The 20,077-nt window shown below is 41.6% G+C and overlaps 1 protein-coding gene across 3 annotated transcripts in view; it reads left to right on the top strand.

The window, feature by feature from the left end:
* The first annotated feature begins 2,289 nt into the window (after nt 1–2,289).
* PP7 (serine/threonine phosphatase 7) overlaps nt 2,290–20,077 on the top strand; it is a 78,258-nt gene continuing 60,470 nt past the window's right edge. The window contains exon 1 of one of the 3 annotated variants that reach the window (XM_087699891.1): nt 2,290–2,763. In XM_087699891.1, coding sequence (XP_087556017.1) covers nt 2,350–2,763 — 414 coding nt within the window. In that variant the 5' untranslated portion in view covers nt 2,290–2,349. The remainder of the gene's footprint in view (nt 2,764–20,077) is intronic. The other 2 variants (XM_087699882.1, XM_087699874.1) reach the window with 2 other exon arrangements.

Below are 20,077 nucleotides of genomic sequence, written 5' to 3' on the forward strand. Positions count from 1 at the left end.
ACATAAAGTAGGATGTCCAAAACCCGACACTAGACTGCTGTAAGGAGATCTTGACCCCTAGAAACCCAGATTTCAGGTCGATCCTAGTGGGTTCGGCTGCAAAGGTTCCGTTGCGATGCGGACTCAGGAAACCCTAGGCGACAAACCTCGAAACATTTCATAGGAGTGTCGGGAAAAGCGACACTTAGATTCGTTTCTCGATGGACCGCTAAAACATGCTTGGATAGCTGATAGGCGGGCACATTATAGTTGGTATCAGACCGCAACTTTGTAATGATATATGATTGATTAATGTATAGTTCGTAGACATATCCTAAACAAAATAAACCCTACTCTTGTAACTATAGTTAACCCAAGTAATATAAGTTGCATCAATTTTGAGCTTAGAACTTATAATGATTAGAGATACTCTAATAACGAGGAATGGCAGTTATAACTCGTAATGAATTTTCCTTAAGTGTTCTTCTTGACTAATATAGATTGGGTCTTGCGAGAATGTTGAAGTTTGGGAATATTCTCTAATATTACAAGCAATGCCGATTGACCATGGATCTCAGTCCAAGTCTAAAAAGAGGACCATTCGAAAACAAAGTTTGTGCACTAAAGGATCACTTCAGTTTGCTAAAAGGATCCTAGGACAATTTGGCTTAAAGAAGAAAATCCAACCAAGGATGACTAGAAATCTTGTGACTCCAAATGATAAAGCTACGCATTGTTTCTATTGCAAGGAGCTAGGTCATTTCAAAAGGGAATGTCCAAAGCACCCTAAACACCAACGCTTCAAGCGCTATAACATTGGACATAACCACGTCAATTGACCCAATAGGACTCAAAGAGAACTTGAACTTACAAGGAATGAAATTGTACAAGCTTTAGTGATCCAGAATATACCAGATACTTAGGGAAAATCTAGAGGATATTCATGAGATGTAACTACAATAAAATTTTTATTGTAACTTAGACTCGAATATATCTAATACAATAAGTAGTTGTTTAAAAGACCGTATGCTTATGAGTAATCAAAGTGTCGCAACGAATATGTGATGGGTCCTACCCCATAGGTTCCAGAATGAAATCACCAATTCCTTCCAAGATGAGGATATCTCGAATTCTCTAAGGGAGAGAGGATGTAATATCGCCGCCCACTTGTTGGGGGTAAAGGTGCCTCTTCCTAGCCGCCCGTATATTACTGCATTTATAATATCCGCCACTGCACACTGCAGGTGGCGTGCTTCCGTCACCATCACTTTATTCTTTATTCTTTTAGTGATAGTTTGAATAAACGAAGGCCTAGTTACACATTGTGATTGTTGAAGTTTCGATTTGTGTCTCTCTCTCTTCTTGCTCTTGCTCTCCACCAAAGCTCACTTCCAAGCAAGCTTCAATCCTTCTCACCTATCAACTGGTATCAGAGAGAGGCTTCCTAACTTCCCAAGCTTGGTTCGTAGCATTCTTAGCTTCCATTCAAATACCTACATTATTGGGTCTCCTTCCCGGCAGCCATACTCGATCTTCCTAAGCTCCAATCACTCCCCGACTTCTCGAGCACCTTCCCGGCCTATTGAGGCACCCTCAATGCTCTTCTTCTCTCCTTTTTCTCTCCCTCTTCTTCTCTTCTTCTTCTTCTTCTTCTTCTTCTTCTTCTCTCCCTGTCTCCCTCTCTCTCTCTCTCATTCCTGTATCGTCCTGGCTCTTCTCCTTTATTGCGATTGGGGATTGGGGGGGGGGGAGCGGTGAGGTGACACACATGTGCCCCTCCCCCCCATTGATTCCATTGTCGCCCTCATCTTCTTTAACGTCCTCAACATAATCGCCAACTGTAGCTCCGCCGTCTTGCTCTCGCACTTCATCTTCATCGACTATAGCTCCCCTTTCCTTCGCCACCCTGGCGGCGTTGATTGGGAGAGGGGGAGTAAATAGTTAGCGGATGGAGATATTACAACCAAAGGTGGAAAGAAGTTCAAGGTTCAAGGTCTTAGAGCGTTGTACTCCGACGGTTCAACAAGGAGTTTGCAACTGGTTACGAACCTCAGGCTGGTGGGAACAGGTTCGGCGTTGTGCAAAGAGGTTTGGGATTTGCAACCAGCTGGCACGTGTAACCTTTGGAAAATTTATTATTGATTCTTGATTTTTGGTATTGGTCGGCACAGATTCCAATGTTCTTGAACATGCTCTTTTCTGTGTGACCGTGGCTTTGCACCTGCCAGCCCAGACCCGATGGATTCCCCACACTGGTTGGGGAACTTTCGTGGTGGTGGAAACAGGTCCGTTGTTATCGTAGTCGTTCCCTTCCTTTTTTTTCTCTCTCTCTCTCTCTCTCTCTCATTCGGTCATTTATTTCTGTTGACTATGGCGGCGACGTCAGGCGCCGCTGCAGCTGCAGCGGTGGAATGGCCTGGGGAGGGGGCTGTGACGGAGGGCTGGATAGCGTCGTTGGCGGCCAGTCTGGAGTGGGCGTCGCACAACCTTCCCCCGTCGCAGCTGCCTTCCTTACTGCCGCTGTCAGTGGCGGACGCTCTCATCGCATGCGCCTCCAGGCTCCTCCATCGCGAGCCCAACTGCCTGTCGCTGCAGGTGGACGACGACTGCTCCGTGTCCTCGGCGGTGCTAGTGGGTGATCTCCACGGACAATTTCACGATCTTCTCCACCTTCTCCGTCTGACTGGCCCTCCTTCCTCCTCTCGCATGTTCGTCTTCAACGGGGATTACGTCGACCGCGGCGCTTGGGGCCTCGAGACGTTCCTTTTATTATTGGCTTGGAAGGCAAGTAGTACTTCAATCGTAGCTACCTTCCGTTCGTTTATTTTCTTGATTGCATTCTTAGAATCGTATCTCACTAGCTCTCAATTCACCAAATATCCGTGACTTTTATCGAGGTTCTTGCTGTTACGCAAGTCATGAAGTATGTAAAAGGGAGCTCCGGGGGGGAGGGTCGGGCCGATTTGAAGGAGCCTGTCTATGAAATCAGCACCATTAACATCGACAGACCAGGAGATGTATTGAAAACCTTTACTCTGCATTCGAACAAGATTAGTGTGTAAGCACATCCATCGACAATGGAATTTCATGAGCTTTAGGTCGATAGTACAACCGTAGGAACGTGTTAGCAGAGTATATCCGTCCAAACTGATGCAAACCCGAACAAAAGAATTGCAGGATTAAAGTTTAAAGTTTCGCGGCAAGAGCCAATGGAATGACAAGGTTGCTCATTTATGCTTTGATCCATAGTCATTATAGTATTTTGTAGTTTTGTACGGCAGGGGTTTCTCGAGGACAAGGCTATTCATAACATAAGGAAATTGTTTTTTTTGTGTTCATCAAGTCTGCGGATGGATCTTTAAGTGCTGGTCCACATCTGTCACCAGCACTGATTGAATGGAAGGGTCCTTTGGAATAGAAGCAGCTATTATACATCCATCAGAATGAGGAGCTATCTGGAAGTGCTGGGTCACAACATAGTCTGTACAATGTGCTGTTTGCTGTTAAGTAGATTGAATTGCGAAATTCTCATGCACATTCATGCCTTGTTGCCACTGTCCATTGTTAAACTACAAAAAAGTAGGTTCCTCAACTATTGGCCAATCTTCATGGTTTTTGTATAGCCCCAAAAGGCAAAGCTCAAAAAGCTATTGTGGGGTCTTCAGACTATCTGCCCAATCTTATTCAAGGGGAGCAGGGGGAGCCACTCTTCATCCTGTCATCCCCAACTTTCATTGCTGGTAACCTTATTGCCCTTGTCTTTTCCAGACTTGCTACGCCGTTGTTCACCTAAAAATGCAGCTCTGGCAGCCTGCTTTGATGCTCTAGCCCTTCCAGCTGCTGCCACATCATTGCTTCTACTGCCACGGCTCGTATGCTGCCAAAATACAGCTGCAGCTGCCTCCTTTGGTGGCTCCAGATGACACGCACTACTGCTTCAGTGCATACACCGCTGCTGGGTGTCTAAACACACAGTTTCCAGCCCCTCTAGTGCCCAGCGACTGCTCTAGATCGCCATGCTGCTGCTCTAGACAGCTATGCTGCTGTTGTGAGCTTGTAGGCTGTCAGACAGCCATCTCCACAAAAACACACCCAAAAAAAAAAGAAGAGAAAACGAAAGAGCATCCTGCCCTCCAAAACATAGTTGTGCTGCTCCTGACTGTTCAGTCCAGTCAACGTAGACCTCCTTCATCATCTTCATAGTACTTCCAGATTGTACTCCAACTCTTCATTAGGATCCGTTTGAGTACAGCACACTCAACTTGCTGACTCATGGCATCATTGACTCTTCCTTTAGCAAAGTTTGGGCAGGGGCTATGTATTTATTGAATTAGCTGTAAATCAAGTCTAGCGGTTGAGTTTGCATGGGCAGGTTTGTCACTTGGGAGTCAGCTAAGTTTAGGAGCTATGCAAGTTCCTGTGAGTTCAGGGGCATCTGTGAGGGTGGAAAATTGAGTTTTGGGCTGAGAGACAGCAGGAGGACCATCAAGATAGCAGGGAAACCTGATTGGCTGTACTTTTTAGAGCTGGAAATAGAGCATGGCTGCTGATATTAGGGCTTCCCACAATGTTGAAGAGAGATATACAGCAGGCGACAATAGTGTGACACTTCCTAGGAGTAGCTGACATTGATTGGAAGTGAAAACTGCTTTTTAGGTTGAATTTAGGGGATGGAAATCAGATTTTTCTCTCTCATGCTTCTTCTCTGATGGTGTGTCAAATGTGTGTCGAATCTGGTGATGAAAATTGAAGATTCAAGCCTCACTTTGGAGCTAAAGTGTTGCTGATTGGGAATTGCTGATTCCAAGTTTGAAACGGGCAAGGCCAATCAGTGTTGGCTCATCTCAATTTCTTTAGGGCAATTTAGCCCAAAGTGGTGAAATGCTGTTTCATGTTCCATGGGCAGGATACATCTATTAGCAATGTATATATCATGGCTGTTCGGATGTGTATTGCATTTTTGAGGTGGCATATTTTATCATCTGGTTGACTTATTTTATTGGGCTTTCTGATGTTGGCTAACCATCTTACATTAATAGGTTGCCTCTCCTTTATCTCATTCATCATTTATACATGCATATTAGATCTTACTAGAGAGAGGGAGATTGAGAGCACTATGTTGGTTGCCCACAGCCATTGTACACACTTGTGTCTTGGTATATGGATTCCGTTTCCCAAGTTCTTTATCTTTGAGTTTAACTGTTCTTATTCTTCTGTTCAGTTTTTTGTGTTTACAGCAGCTGTATCTCTTTGCTTCTGTTGTTTAACCTTGATCTTGGTGCTGTCCTTTGTTTTTGATTGGTGTTTCAGGTACAATGGCTCTTCCCGACTGGTGCAAACCTTGCGTTTATTGTTGTCCTAATCTGGTTGACTTGGGTGCATAATTTGACAGTAGGCAGCAATGTAAAACTGCTGGGCGACCTGTCTAACTGTGTTTTCCAGTGCTGGACCATGTGTTTTCATTGCTTCAGCTTGTGTTTTGCTCTACCTAGCCATCATTTTGACTCACTGCTGATGTTTTCATCTTCTATACAGTCAATTTTCACTTTTATTTTATTTTTTGCAGGCGTCAACTTGGATAGCCTGTTTTTTCCTCCTCTCTGTGGTTTCAGCTCGATTTACACATTCAAGGGAAGGTTCACACATGTTTGAGTTCGTACCTCTGTTTACTATAGTCACTTCACATTCTGTTCCTCTGTCTTATCTCTCTTTCTTGCTTGAATTATTGAACTCTTGGTATTGGGCTTATTAATCGTAAATGTCCCATGTCTTCTCTCTAAGACCCCCTAGTTATCTTCTCTACATACCATCTTTCAGTGGCTCCTCCACATTGCAACATTGATAGCAAGCTTAAAGGTCTTGACTATGTAAATTGGAGTGTGGTGATGTAGGCATGGTTTGTGTAGAAGTGACTTTGGTATATTGTTTTTTAGGTTATGCCTTGCATACTCGAAAACCCTCTTCTCTTCCATCCGAGTGGGATAAAGCCAATAATGAGGAAGCAATCCTTGATTAGGACAACCAAGAGACCAAAGCATATTTAATGCTTCTTCGATGCATCTCTAAGGAAGTCCTATTTTGGTGGTCACCTCTTGTAGGACATCTCTTGAGGTGTGGGAGAAGCTCCAATTTATGTATGAGGATCCATTGACCATGAGAGCTATTATCTTTTACAGTCAATTGTGGAATATCCGATTTGAGGCGATTGATATGGTTTAGTCATTCATCTCCAAGTGATAGAAATGTAGAATCAGCTTCACAACATGCGGTGAGCTCTTCCAGAATCCCATCATGTGGGAATTGTGTTTTACAAATTGTCTTTGGAGTTTGGTTGTGTTGCTGATGCCTCATGAGCTCAGAGATTGAGTTCATCCCTTAGTTTCCAACATGCCATTTCTGCTACTTGCGCATGTGCCTTATGAATATAGGGGGGATTTCCATCTTGTTTTGTTGGCCACCCTTCGAGTGCTTTGACTCTTTTAGACAGGGATGATATGTAGAAGAAGAAGGGTTAGTGCTAACATTGTGGTAGGAAGGGGACCTCCATAAGGAAAGCAAGAAGCTATTGGTGTTATGGAAACAAAATGAGAAGGAGAAGAAGAAGAGCAAAGACTCCTTTGACTCTTCACCATCCTTGGATTTTGACTTTGCAATCGCCCCAAAACTGTGTTTCTAGCCCTAGTGATGCTGCCATCCTTGTGAGCAGATAACGGTGGTGGGGTATGCAAGTCCCATCCATATGTAGATGTGGTGGACCTTGAGCATGGCTTTCTATAGGTATGGGTGAAGTTTTGATAGATTCAAATCTCGGAGCTGGTTTGCCTTTTGGGCTCATCATGGGAGGTGAGATGGAGAGCATTCTTTGCTCATAGTTTATTCTCACATTAGGGGACATGGCAGCCAGGCTAAAGGTGGAGAATCCATGGTCATGATAATACTTTTCAGATAGTTGGTTTTTGAGAGGCATCAAGATTCAACTATTTCTATTCTTTGTGGTCATGCTTGGATAACCATGGTTCTATGTGATTGTCATTGGTTTATGTACTATGGTGGGTGTACTTAACATATTTTAATTTATTTTACTTATCACCCATGATGCAAGAGAGGGTGTTAGGGATGTATATATCATTTCTCTCTAGGCCCACAATTAGTGCATTGCATTTTTGAGATGACACATTTCATTAGTAGGCCGACTTGTTTTATTGGTCTTTTTTGATACCAGCCTACTTGATAATTTTGATGTATTATTTTAGCCTATTTATTGGCCACCTCTCTATCTAATTCATCATTCCTCCTTGTACAATTATCATGCTAGATAGAAGGGGACTAGGAGCAGTTTACTAGTGGTCCATAGTCCATGCCTTTGAACACACTTGTGTTTTGGTATACGGATTCTGTTTCTCGAGCTCCTTATCTTTGACTTCATGTGTTCCTGTTCTTCTGTTTAGTTGTTTGTGTTTACAACAACTCTATCTCTTTGTTTCCATTGGTTCACATCATTCTAACAACATTGATTCTTTCGAGAAGGTGGGCTTGGGGCATTTGATTGCAATATTTAGCTATGACAAAAATTCAATATGTCTTCATTTGATAGTGAAGAGTTTCACTTTAATGATGCATCACTTTTAAAAGAGTCTCAAGGCAGTAGAAATAAGGCAAGGGCCAATCTTGGAATGGGCTTTCAAGTTGGGTAGCATATTGAAAATGTTGATCTTGGTCATGAAGTTGGAACTTCAATGCCACATAATGTTGAAAATCAGCAAGAAGAAGAAGACTTAGGTGCTCAATTCAAGGCACAATTTATTGCAGTAGTGGGTAGTTTGTTAGTACTAAAGACCCACGTTTTTGCTAAGTTCATGCAGTCCCCAAAGGTGGGCAGCAAGGATAAGAAGGGAAGGCACCTTCAAATGCTTCGGGAAAACGTATACGAGTAAAGGTGGATGTGGCACCACCTCTAAATGCATTGATGCATTGAATGCACACATGGAAATGTTTGCTCTGAGACAAGGACAGAAAATACATGGCAATCTTGGAAATGCAGATACTATGCCTTTTGGACAGCAAGGAATGCATCCAAATGTGGGACATTTGGGATACTTTGGTGGTACATCTATGTTTCATGCTATGGTTGGTCAGGGTACTGGCTCTTTTAGTTTGCATGGAATATGATCAACCTCTTGTGTAGAGCTCCTTGTAATATTAAGATCATCCACGTACGAGATGAGTAAAATACACTTGTTACCCTCAACCTTGAAGTATAGGTTGGGGTCATGAGCTGATCGATGGAAACCACTATGTAGAAAGAATCAATCAATCCTTTGATACCAAGCATGAGGAGTTTGCTTCGGGCTATAGAGGGCATTTTGCAATTTGTAGACATGGTCATTCCCTTGCATAAGAAAACCTAGAGGTTGAGAAACATAAATCTCCTCCTAGAGGACGCCATTCAAGAAGGCAGACTTGTGCTTTTGGGGCTCTTGGCACGAAATCCCCTCTTAGGGCTGAAAAGATTGTGCACCCAAGACAATAAGTCACGTCCTCAACCTCTTATCTTATACTTGACTCTTGAGAGGTCCCACCCCAAAGAAACCAAGGCATCGGCAGATTGAGGATGGGTTGCTGAAGAGCCTACCATTGTTGCAAAGGTGATGTATTGTTAAGCTAAAATAGATGCATTACACATTAAATCTCTTTTAGGTTAGGATAGCAACATGCACAAACACACACACTCATAGTGAATAAGTGTATAGCAAGATAGGAGAGTGTTGAAAGGTCACATCCACTATGTGAGAATGATTATGAAAGTACAATCCCTAAGGTACTAAGTACCACACCCATTGATAGGTGTTCACACGGGAAAAAAAACCCTTTTTCAACTAGAAGGTAAAAAGTGCCTGTGGATAAGGGAGCATTTATACCAAAACTATGGAGGAACAGGATAAGTGTAACCAATCCCCCTCAAGTAAATGATGTGAACATATACAAGGAATAGGCAAATCAATCCCCAAATGGTATCAAGCCTAGAGCCTTGTGAAAGGCTTCAAACTTCTTTCTAGAGACAGCTTTTGTAAACACATCTACCAAGTTGTTTTGTGTAGGGACATAAACCAAGTCAATCTCCCTTGCATTGAGCCTCTCTCTGACAATGATAATGCACCTTAATGTGCTTAGTGGGAGCATGAAATATTGATTCCTTGCAACTACCATGGCACTTTGATCGTCAGTTTAGATAGCAGTGGGTGATTGCTGTCCTCCACCGAGATCTACCAAAAGGCATTTGAGCAAGTGTAAACTTGTGACTTGTCTTAACTGGAGTAGAGATAGGCTTGCAATCTTGCATTTGAAAATGCTCAAGGAGCCACCCAATGTACCTAGATTGTTGCAAAAGATTGCTCCCCTTAACTATAGTAAACTGTATGCCAAGATAGTAGTGCAATTGGCTAAGATCTATGACATCAAAGGCTTGCTGCAATTCAGCCTTTAAGGCTGCAATTTGTGTTTCATGAGGTCCAATCAACAACATATCATCCATATAAAGAATGGGAATCAAGAGGTTATCTCTATCTAACTGTATGCCAAGATAGTAGTACAATTGGCTAAGATCTATGACATCAAAAGCGTGCTGCAATTCAGCCTTTAAGGCTGCAATTTGTGTTTCATGAGGTCCAATCAACAACATATCATCCATATAAAGAATGAGAATCAAGAGGTTATCCCTATCTTTGCAAACATATAGTGTGCTTTTAGTATGTGAATTATTGAAGTTAAGAGCCATAAAATATACATGTGTCTTTTTGTACCATGCCCTAGGTGCTTGCTTCAAACCATAGAGGGCCTTATGCAATCGGCACACTTTGCTATCTAAGCTTGTTTGAATAAAGGTAGTAACTAACTATATGGCTACAATCTATTGTTAATCTCAAGAAGCAATGATGGAGCCTAACATCTTGGCACAAATGGAGCACATTTTTCGTATTGTGCCATGACAATTCAAAGATCATTGTTGCTATGTGCACAAAGCATTTGCACAATTAAATCATGAAGCAATTACGTTTGATACCATGAAAATCTACAAGTTGGGCTTGATCTCGTGTAGTTTTTGATATTAATGTAGACTCCTGAAGAGGAACAACCAAAGAGGTTCTATTCTATTCTTACCATAGGAAAAGCATGCAATAAGTGGTGAGTGGTCATTGGATCAAAAAGAGGGTTGGATGCCCAAGAGGGAGGTGGAAAACCCTAACCGTAAAAAGGTGTATTTAAAGGATGAGGAAGAATAGAACAAGCTATTCATATGTGAGCCAACTTGGTATACATGTGGCATAATGAAGATCACCATTTAGAAAATTATACTTTTACAACCAAATGATGCACATGCCAATCAAAATGGGCAAGCGAAGCAATGACACTTCAAATAGTGGTCATACATGAAGTGGGTGCTAATGTCTCATCATAGTCAATCCCATGTTGTTGGGCATACCCTTTGGCAACAAGATGTGTCTTGTAGCGATCAACGCTACCATCTAATTTGCGTTTCAATTTGTAGACCCACTTTGTGCCTATAGCACGGTTACCATTAGTCAAGTCATGTAACTTCCAAGTGCCATTTTTATGAATAGAATCCATTCTTGATTGCATATCTATCATCCAATGATTATTCTCTAAAGCATCATGTAACGAAATAGGGTCCTCGTTGCATGCAATAGCTACAAGTGCTTGTGTAACCAAGTTACCTTACGCATGGCGAGTCGTTGCTCTAGTTCTAGCGGGAATGGAATGGATCTTTTGTTGTCTTGTATTGAATCCAACAGCCATCTAGGGATGATTTTAGCTTCCCAAATAGTAGCTCTCTTGTAGGCAACTTCATCATCCACAATGCCTTGATAAGTTGAAAATCAGGCTGTTGTTCACATGTGTTTGCTGCTGTAAACCTTCAATAGGTTGTTGAAATTGACCAAATTTGGGTGCACTTTGCTAAGGCAAGGGTAAGAAGGTGTTGGACATATCTAGAGGCCCCACATTGGGCTGATTTTTGCAAACCATGAAGGGCTGGCCAACATGTTTAGTGAATATGACTTCATCATCCACAATGCCTTGATCAATAAGTTGAAAATCAGGCTGTTGTTCAACATGTGTTTGCTGCTGTAAACCTTCAATAGGTTGTTGAAATTGACCAAATTTGGGTGCACTTTGCTGAAGCAACGGTAACAAGGTGTTGGCAGGTGTTGGACATATCCATAGGCTCCACATTGGGCTGATTTTTGCAGTCCATGAAGGGCTGGCCAACATGTTCAGTGAATATGATATCTCTATGAACATAAATTCTTGATAGTGGAGGGTTGGTACAAGCGGTACCCCTTACTTTTTGCATTGTAACCAAATTATTTGGTTGCTGAACTGAATGTTCAAGTTGTTGTAATACATTTTCAGGTTGCTGTAATTCATTTTCAGCATGGTGATTTTGTTGTCCAAGCTGGTTTTCAGGATCCCCTTGCTACCCATTTTCATCTGGCTCAATGATGATACGTTGGTTATCATAACCAGCATCAAATGGAGCTGAATTTTCTGGGGTTGATGGCTGTTTAAGTGGCTGACCATGCTGAAATTTCACTTTCTTTTTGTCTAAGTCATTAGATGTGACATTTTTTAGCGGCTTTGACTCATTAGATACCAGATCTCGATTGTGTAGCACCTTTTTCATGCTTGGAATCCAAACTCTATAGCCCATTTCACCTTCATCTCCATAATCCATGAAGATGCCTCTATGAGATTTCATGTCAAGTTTGGTTCTGCTATCAACAAGTACATGTATATAGCATTCGCAGCCAAAGACCCTTAAGTGGTCATATGAATCAAGTTTGCCAAACCAAACCTCTTCAAGGATGCCACTTTCAAGTGCACGATGTGAAGATCGGTTGCAAATATGCACTACGGTTTTAAGTGCCTCTTCCCAAAACAATTGCGGGAGATTAGCTGTGGACAGCATGCACCGAATCTTCTCACATAACGTGCAATTCATTTGCTCAGCCACACCATTAGATGATGAATTATAAAAGCTGTAAGCTTTCGTTTAATCCCATTGACATCACAAAACTTACTGAATTCTTTAGATACATACTCTCCCCCATTGTCTGTTATTATGCATTTTAATTTTAAACCCTTTTGAGTACTAACAAATGCATAAAACTTTTTAAATCTGTCCAATGCCTTGCGTTTTTGCTTAAGCAAGTAAACCCATAGCTTTCTAGAATGGTCATTAGTAAAAGAGACAAAATAACAAAAACCACTTTGAGTTTTTATTGGCATGGTGCATACATAAGAATGGGCTAAAATCAAGATACATGTCTCCTTAGAGGCTCCATGAGAATATGGACTCTTTATATGTTTTTCCAAAACACAATCATCACAAAAGTCAAGCTTTGAGTTTTTCACATTAACTCTTCCAAGTAAAGAATGCTCCAACAAACCCTTTTGGCTCATGTATCCAAGAAGCTTGTGACATAACTCAATGTGTGATTGTACTTCATCAACTGTAACAAACTTTCCAGGAAGTGCCTTGCAGTAGAGATAATATAGAGTGCCCTTTTTACCACCTGTAGTGATTAGTATAGAACCTTTCTGTATCTTCCACATTCCACTACTAAAAGTAGTGAAGTAACTTTTGCTATCTAGCTGCCCAACAGAAAGTAAGCTCTTCTTGATGCTAGGTACATATCTAACATCATGAAGGATCAATTCCTGACCATTTTGAAGAGCTAGGTGTATAGTGTCCATTCCTTCAATATCACATGTATGGTTATTGCTTAGATAGACTTTTCCAAGTTTACCTTCTACATAAGAAGAAAAGCACTCCAAAGATGGAGTTACATGAAATGAAGCACCGCTATCAACAATCCATGATTGTGATAAACCATCGTGAGTTGACAACAAAGCATCTATCATATCTTTTAGTGATGCCATTTCTTCAATATCACGTGCGTGGTTATTGCTTAGATATACTTTTCCAAGATTACCTTCTACATAAGAAGAAAAGCACTCCAAAGATGGAGTTACATGAAATGAAGCACCGCTATCAACAATCCATGATTGTGACAAACCATCATGAGTTGACAACAAAGTATCTATCACATCCCTTTTAGTGATATACATGTCCTCCACTGTCATAGCATGTGGATTTGAAGATGCAACCAGTAAATCAACATCTTTATCTTCTTCTAGCTCCTCAATAACAACACTAGATACCACATTTGCTTTTTCTGTTTCTTTAGAAGTAGAACTGCCATCCTTTTCATTCTTTGTGTCTTTTGCATTAGCTTGCTTATTGCGTTCTTGTCCTTTTTAAAGCACATGCAATTAGGCTTTTTATGCCCTTTGCGACCACACTGATAACAAGTGACATCTTGCTGTTTTCCTTACTTTTGTTGCGAATTTTATTCTTATTTGCACCATTTGACCTCTTTTCAGTTCGTCCTCTTACATTGTAGGCTAATCCACTATCTTCCCCACTTGCTTTGTGTCTAATCTTCTCATTGAGAATAGAACCACGCACACCATCAAATGTCAAGTTGGGGTTGTTGCTCAATGACACAACCAGTGCTTCCCATGAATCGAGCAAAGTCGTGAGCAAGAAGATAGCCCTTAATTTAGGATGAAAAACTAGTAAGCTAGTATCCTATAACTGACTCAAAATACTAGTGAAAGCATTCAAATGCTTTGAGGCAGGCTTAGACTCATCAAGCTTCAGGTTGACCAACTTTCGCATGAGATGTACTTGATTGATAAGAGTTGTATTCTCATACATAGCCTTGAGTTTCTCCCAAACTGCATAGGCAGTAACAAGTCCCTTGATATGAAGCAAGTCATTATCTGGACAGCCATTTTAATGTAAGTAATGGCCTTTTTATTCATTTTAGCACGTTCCTCATTTGACAAAGCAACATGCTTATGTTTTGCCAAGGCATCATCACAATCCTTCAGAAAGAGTATACCCTGCATATGATCTTTCCAAAGATCAAAGCCATTGCCATCAAATTTACAAATCTCAAGGAGATTCTTTGTGTCAAATGTAGATGCACTGCGAGCCATCTTCAGCAATAAAAACTGCAATAAAGTGCTGAATATTTTCAGCCAATTAGCAAAGTTGTTGTATGTAACAGCAAGTACACACACTTGTACTTCCAAGATGTCCAAGAAGCTGATGTTTTACTGCAATTTCAGTCTCAAGTACTTATTACAGCATGTACACAAATCAAATCTAATACATTTGCATGAATGTCAGCTCCCACTTTAGTAATACATCACCATATTGCCCAAATGCAATACCCCAAGTACTGTATATACCATTGTTTGATTGCATAGTGAGCATTCAGCAATACATGTGTCAAGAGAAGTTGCCCTTTTACAACATTTGAAACATCCCAAGTTTAAATTTCTCCCACTTAGCAGTGAATCTGTTTTTGAAATTTCATTGTCAACGCTCAAATCGACTCTATGTACATCACCGATGTGAAAAGCCCCAAAATTTTTGTAGTGAATCTACCCCAATTGGATCAATACATCTTCCCGAGCATCAAATATGGTCAAATGTTGCATAAATTTTACAAATTCTGCAAAAGCCCCAAAATTTGGGGTCCAAGATGCACAAATTTCATTGAAATTGACTCAATCGAGCAAAATTTCACTTATATGTGAAAAGCCTCAAAATTTTGAGGCATGTGCACCCAATGTGTGCAATTTATGGGTCAATAGTTATTGTTATGTGTGTCTGGCACCAAATCTGGGAAAAGACCCAAATTTCAAGTGTAAATTCACACAAATATGTGTTTTGTGCTTGTGCGTGTGAACACTTGGTAAAATAAGAGACCTGATTCTTCAAGAAATTAAATAAATAAAATAGTGTTAAAACATTGACTGTTTTGGCCTGTTGCCCGCTGCTTGACGTGTTGCCTGTAGTCCTGGCCCGTCACCGTCTATTTGATGTGCGCAATCTGGTTGCTCGCCAGTCGTCGAGTTAACCTTCTGCCTTTTGCCATGCCAATGCCTATCGCTTGTTGCCTGACTTGCCTGCCACGCCTACACCTATTGCGTGCTTGACCTACCTGAGTTGGGTCCTTGTTGCATGTTCGTTTGTTGTAGGCCAGGTGCCGAAAATCTGTCAAATTTGTGGACAGCTCGTCACAGACTTGCACTTGATGCTCACAGTTGTTGCCTACCTGCCACTTGGTACTAGTCACTACTGCCAATGACTGCAGGTTACGACTACGTGCATCGATTCTTGTGCTCTGATACCAGTTTGAAGAGTACGAGCGGAAGTAAAATAGAGTATATGCATTGATTGAGGTGCTGTAGTGGTTGAGTGAACAATGAGTGAGTGAGTGAGAGTCAAGCGATAAGTGTGTACCAGTGGAATACACAAAAAGAATAAATGAATGTATTTATACTTAGGGTATAGGTACACTTACACCCGCAAGGGTGAGTTCACATGTATTAAGTAATATACACACGGCCTTTACACCCAACACGCTAGGCATTAATTGCTTTAATTAATGCTAGTCTAAGGGTATGAAACTGATCAAGGGTACTTGGGGGACAAATTGGCCTAGCAAATTTAATTATTACTTTGTGAAATTAAGTTTTTGAGCACTAATATACTTATTAAAGTAATTTTCAGAATTAATATTCTTAAAATTAATTCAATAAGGTTGATAGTGCTGAAAAATGGGATTAAGAGGCTTCCACTTGGCAAGACTTGCCCATGCAAGTGGAAAAAACGTTTTTGGAGGCTGGTTGATGGCTTCTAGCCATTGTGAGAGAGGAGAAGGCTATTAGAGAGTAAGGAGATGTTGCTGATGTGATTTGCACCCGCTAGGCAGGCAACAACAGTTTGGAGCCCTCAAAGTGTAGGTGGCCGCAACCAAAGGTCCTTTTGGTGCAGGTGACAGCATATAGGAAGGGGTAGTAGCCTTTCTGGTGGTCCTTAGTAGCTAGTCAGTTTTAGACCATTTAGCCTATGAAAAGGCTTGTATATGGTTACCATCATCATTTTATCGTAACCCACAACACCACCATGATTGATCTTGCCTAGCATTGCTTCTTGTCTTTGTCATTTGATAGTCTTCAACAACTCTTTATCGTCGTGTTGCTAGTAGAGTATATTGAAACCAGCATATAGTAACCATAAAATTCACATAAACTAAAATACAAATGTTACCAATCAATCTGGGACAATAGAGTTCTTGTTTGGCCTCGAAACTGGTGCTTCTTGCTGTATTTCTTTAACTTGTATTGCTTAAGGTTGAAGTGCACTGAGATCTAGCTTGATCTCCTTCAATCTTCAATACATCTTGCTGTCCATAGTAGCTAGCAAGTTTTCAAACCAATTTGCTCATATGGATAGCAAATTGAAAACTTTCTAGCTGCTATGGATAGCAATTTGCTCCTTGGAAGACAAATTCTATCCCAAACTTAATGTGTGCTGGTTAGCTTATTTTAATTCTCTAAAATCTCCAAATTTTAGTCGTTGAATTTCAAGTACTAGGCCTTGAATTCCAACTTATTGGGGTGCAATTGTAGAATTTCTGTTTCTAAACCTAATTTAGAGCAAAAATTAGGGTTTACCAGACATAATTGGATCAAGGAGCAAATCAGATTGAAGGCTTACTTGCTAGTCATTTATGATAGCTGGAGGCATTTGGATTAGAGGAGGATGTTGAGAAACCACCTTTTCAATTTACACACTTCATTTGGGGTTTCACACTAACAGCCTAAAAAATGGTTGGTATCTTCATTTTGGTCATTTCGTCAGTGGGTGCCCACTCAGTGTTATGCCACCCTAGATAGCTTATGCCTATAAATAGGCCGTCACTTCATTCATTCTTCACCTACTTCAGTTATTCTTCACGCCTCTTCCTTCATTATTCCGACACTTTTCCCTCTCCACACCACTACTGCCCATATCCCTTATTGGAGGACATCGCTGTTCGTAGTCACCCTTCCTCTTTTCTTTCAAGTGCCTTGTTTCCATCTTCAGGTCTTGTGTTTGGAGCTCTTTTAGATTGGCGTCAACATCTGTAACATGAGCATCGGTTTTTCATGACCTTGATGTGAGCCTCCACTAGCTAGCATCATCTTGCAGTTTGCGTTTGCTACATTCAAAGGTTCTCCACTAGTAGGTGTTAGCTCCCATCACCCTGGCATTACCCTAGCATTTGCGTTCTGTAGTTTGGAGGCCATCTCATTGCCTAATGTCATCTCCTTAATCTTGGTGTCAGCTTTCTTGCCCCTGGCGACAATCCATCACACCTAGTGTCAGTGATCACATTTGTGTTTGCAATGTTGTGGCCTTTGGCATTTGCGTTTTGCAACCATGCCATCTTCTTGGTATCTGAGAATTGTGGTTCGCTCCCTTGATAGTTGGTGATCATCTTGCTCATCTCTGACAGCATCAGAGGATTGCGGTTTACTCCCTTGACAATTGTCTTGCACCTTCCAGTGATTACTTCGATAGCCTACTGCCTAGAGGATTGCGTTTCGCTTCCTTCACTATGTAAATTCCCTGAAGTGTTGCCACCTCATCTAGATAGGACAATGCAGTCATCTTGTGAGCCTCGGCTCCATTGTATCGGCTTTTCTTCTCATAGCATGATTCAGTGCATCATCACCGTGTTCTTGTGTGTTTTTGAGTTTCTCTTCTCTCTTAGTGGTTGCTGTACACACTTTGTGTTTCTCCCCGCAAATCCTACTGTCTCTCTGGTCTCTTGGTCATCTTTTGATATGGTGTCAAAGCTAGAGGCGCTTAATGAGCCACGAAGATCCTCTTCATCAAACAAGGCAAAGACTAGTTATGGATTTGGCATCGTCTATTGATTTTCCCCCTTTCGTTGCATCACCAGCAAACATAGATACCCTTCTCTTCCTCTCCTTTCCACCCTCCCTCTTTACAGGTTGACACTCGGGTGCTATGACTTCTCCACATGCAAACAGATAGATTGTCCTCCTGTCAATAAGATTGAAATATCTTAAGCCCTCGATATCCGATCGATGAGATTTTTGATTCAAAATGGAGTTGAATATCCCCTCTATATATCAAGCTATCAAGCTCCAATTATGGATCAATAGAGAAATTTCTATAATAAGATCTTCATTGCTGTATAGAAGTTTCTTGCACCCTGTCTACTACTTGTAAATGCCTTGTTTAGACTTGTAAGAACTCCTTGGGTACCATAAACCTTGCAAACACTTGTAGGGCCTGGAAAGGGTTATGGGAAACCTATGGGGATCAAAGTAGACTTGTAAATAATGGGTACCTATTGTGTAAACTTGTAATACTTGTAGAGACATATAGGTATCAAGAGAGCAAGAAATATCTTGCTCCTCTCTGACTGTTTGTTCCAATTTCTGAATGGGCTGAGATATTGTTGTACCATTGTCTCTCTTGGCATCATTGGAGCTCCCACCAATGCTTGCCAACATGGACCTTTACTCCCTATACCGCCGGGGTATATGCGTCCACCCCTAGGTACTTGTTGTGCCATCTCTCTCTTCTAGATAACAGAGTTTATTCTGCACTAGCTTTTAGAATTTTATGCTCAAGGCAATAAGATGCATTTGATGCGCACTAAGCTCTATCAAGCAAAAGGAGGATCATCAAGCACCAGGACCTCCTCGTGAACGCTGCAATGTGCTATTGAAGTTGCTTCTACTTATTCTAGGGTTTTAGGAATGCCATCTGGACAACCTGCGGTTTTGCAATTTGCTCCATTGAGAGAGGTCGCGATCGGTGCAATGTGCTACGGAGGTTGCTTCTACTTCTTCTAGGGTTTCAGGAATGCCACCTGGACAACCCGCGGTTTTGCAATTTGCTCCCTTGAGAGATGGTGATTGTTGGATACTATCCCCTTGACAGTTCGCTCCTTCATGAGACAGTGGTTGTTCGACACCTTTCATTATCTTAGCTCCGCAGTCAACTCCATTGAGAGACAACGACTGTTGCCCCACCCTTGGCTTCGCATGAGCATCACCTTTCCCCACCCTCAAATACTTGTAAAGAAATACTCTGACACAGAAACACAAATATTAATCGCACAACAAAGCACAGACTGATAAAAGAACATAGTTAGGGTTAGGGTAACTCAGAGACAATGAACATAGAAAATAACTGAAGTGATATAACTGCTGAATATACAATGCTCATGCAGCAAACACACTATGCAGTGAATGAATACTGAACCTCGAACTCTTGTATCTCAAGGATCAGGGCAGGGGTAATGAGCTGGAGAGTATGTTGTACTCTGAATGGATCTTGAATCGTAGCAAGGCAGCCTGCGGATGTCGAACACTAGCAAACGCAGCAGTGAGAAGCTGGATCTGATGCAGACGGCAATTAGAAGAAAGAATATGCAGTAAACTTAGGCTGATGAGAGAGAAAACAGCCAAACGCAGGCTGGAGATGCTGGGCGACAGCAAAGGAGAGAGTAAATCCGTCAAACGCAGGCAGGACAGCTTGGTGACAGCCTGTAGGAGCTGGTGACAGCTGGAGGAGAGAGAAAACTGTCAAACGCAGGCAGGACAGCTTTGCGACAGCGTGCAGGAAGCAAATGCAGGGCTGTGATGACGTAGCAGGCTGTACGGCAGCAGGTCTGTGTAGGAACAACAGTTGCCTGCCTGGGATCAGCTCCAAACTGCGCGAAGAAGGCTGGAAATCAGGCACCGATTGATGTAGATAGCATTGAACAGCTTTGTTTGAGATGTCCTCCGCGAACGGGGTGTGGCAGCAAGCTGAAACACTTGAAATCTGCAAAAACGAGATTAAGGGCTGAATGGAGGGCAGCGTATTTATTTATAGAAAGTTTGGGCCCTCCCAAGTGGGTTTATGCTTATGGGACACAGAAACTCTCCAGGATTGCATTTCTTTTAAATAAACTATGTTTCTTCATTAATTAGCTAATGAAACACTTGAAATCTGCAAAATCGGGATTAAGGGCTGAATGGAGGGCAGCATACTTATTTATAGAAAGTTTGGGCCCTCCCAAGTGGGTTTGTGCTTATGGGACACAAAAACTCTTTAGGATTGCATTTCTTTTAAATAAACTATGTTTCT

The sequence above is a fragment of the Lygodium microphyllum genome, chromosome 2 (genome assembly GCF_053477565.2).
Source record: "Lygodium microphyllum isolate KBCC chromosome 2, Lygodium_microphyllum_v1.1.10, whole genome shotgun sequence".
NCBI classification, from domain to species: domain Eukaryota; kingdom Viridiplantae; phylum Streptophyta; class Polypodiopsida; order Schizaeales; family Lygodiaceae; genus Lygodium; species Lygodium microphyllum.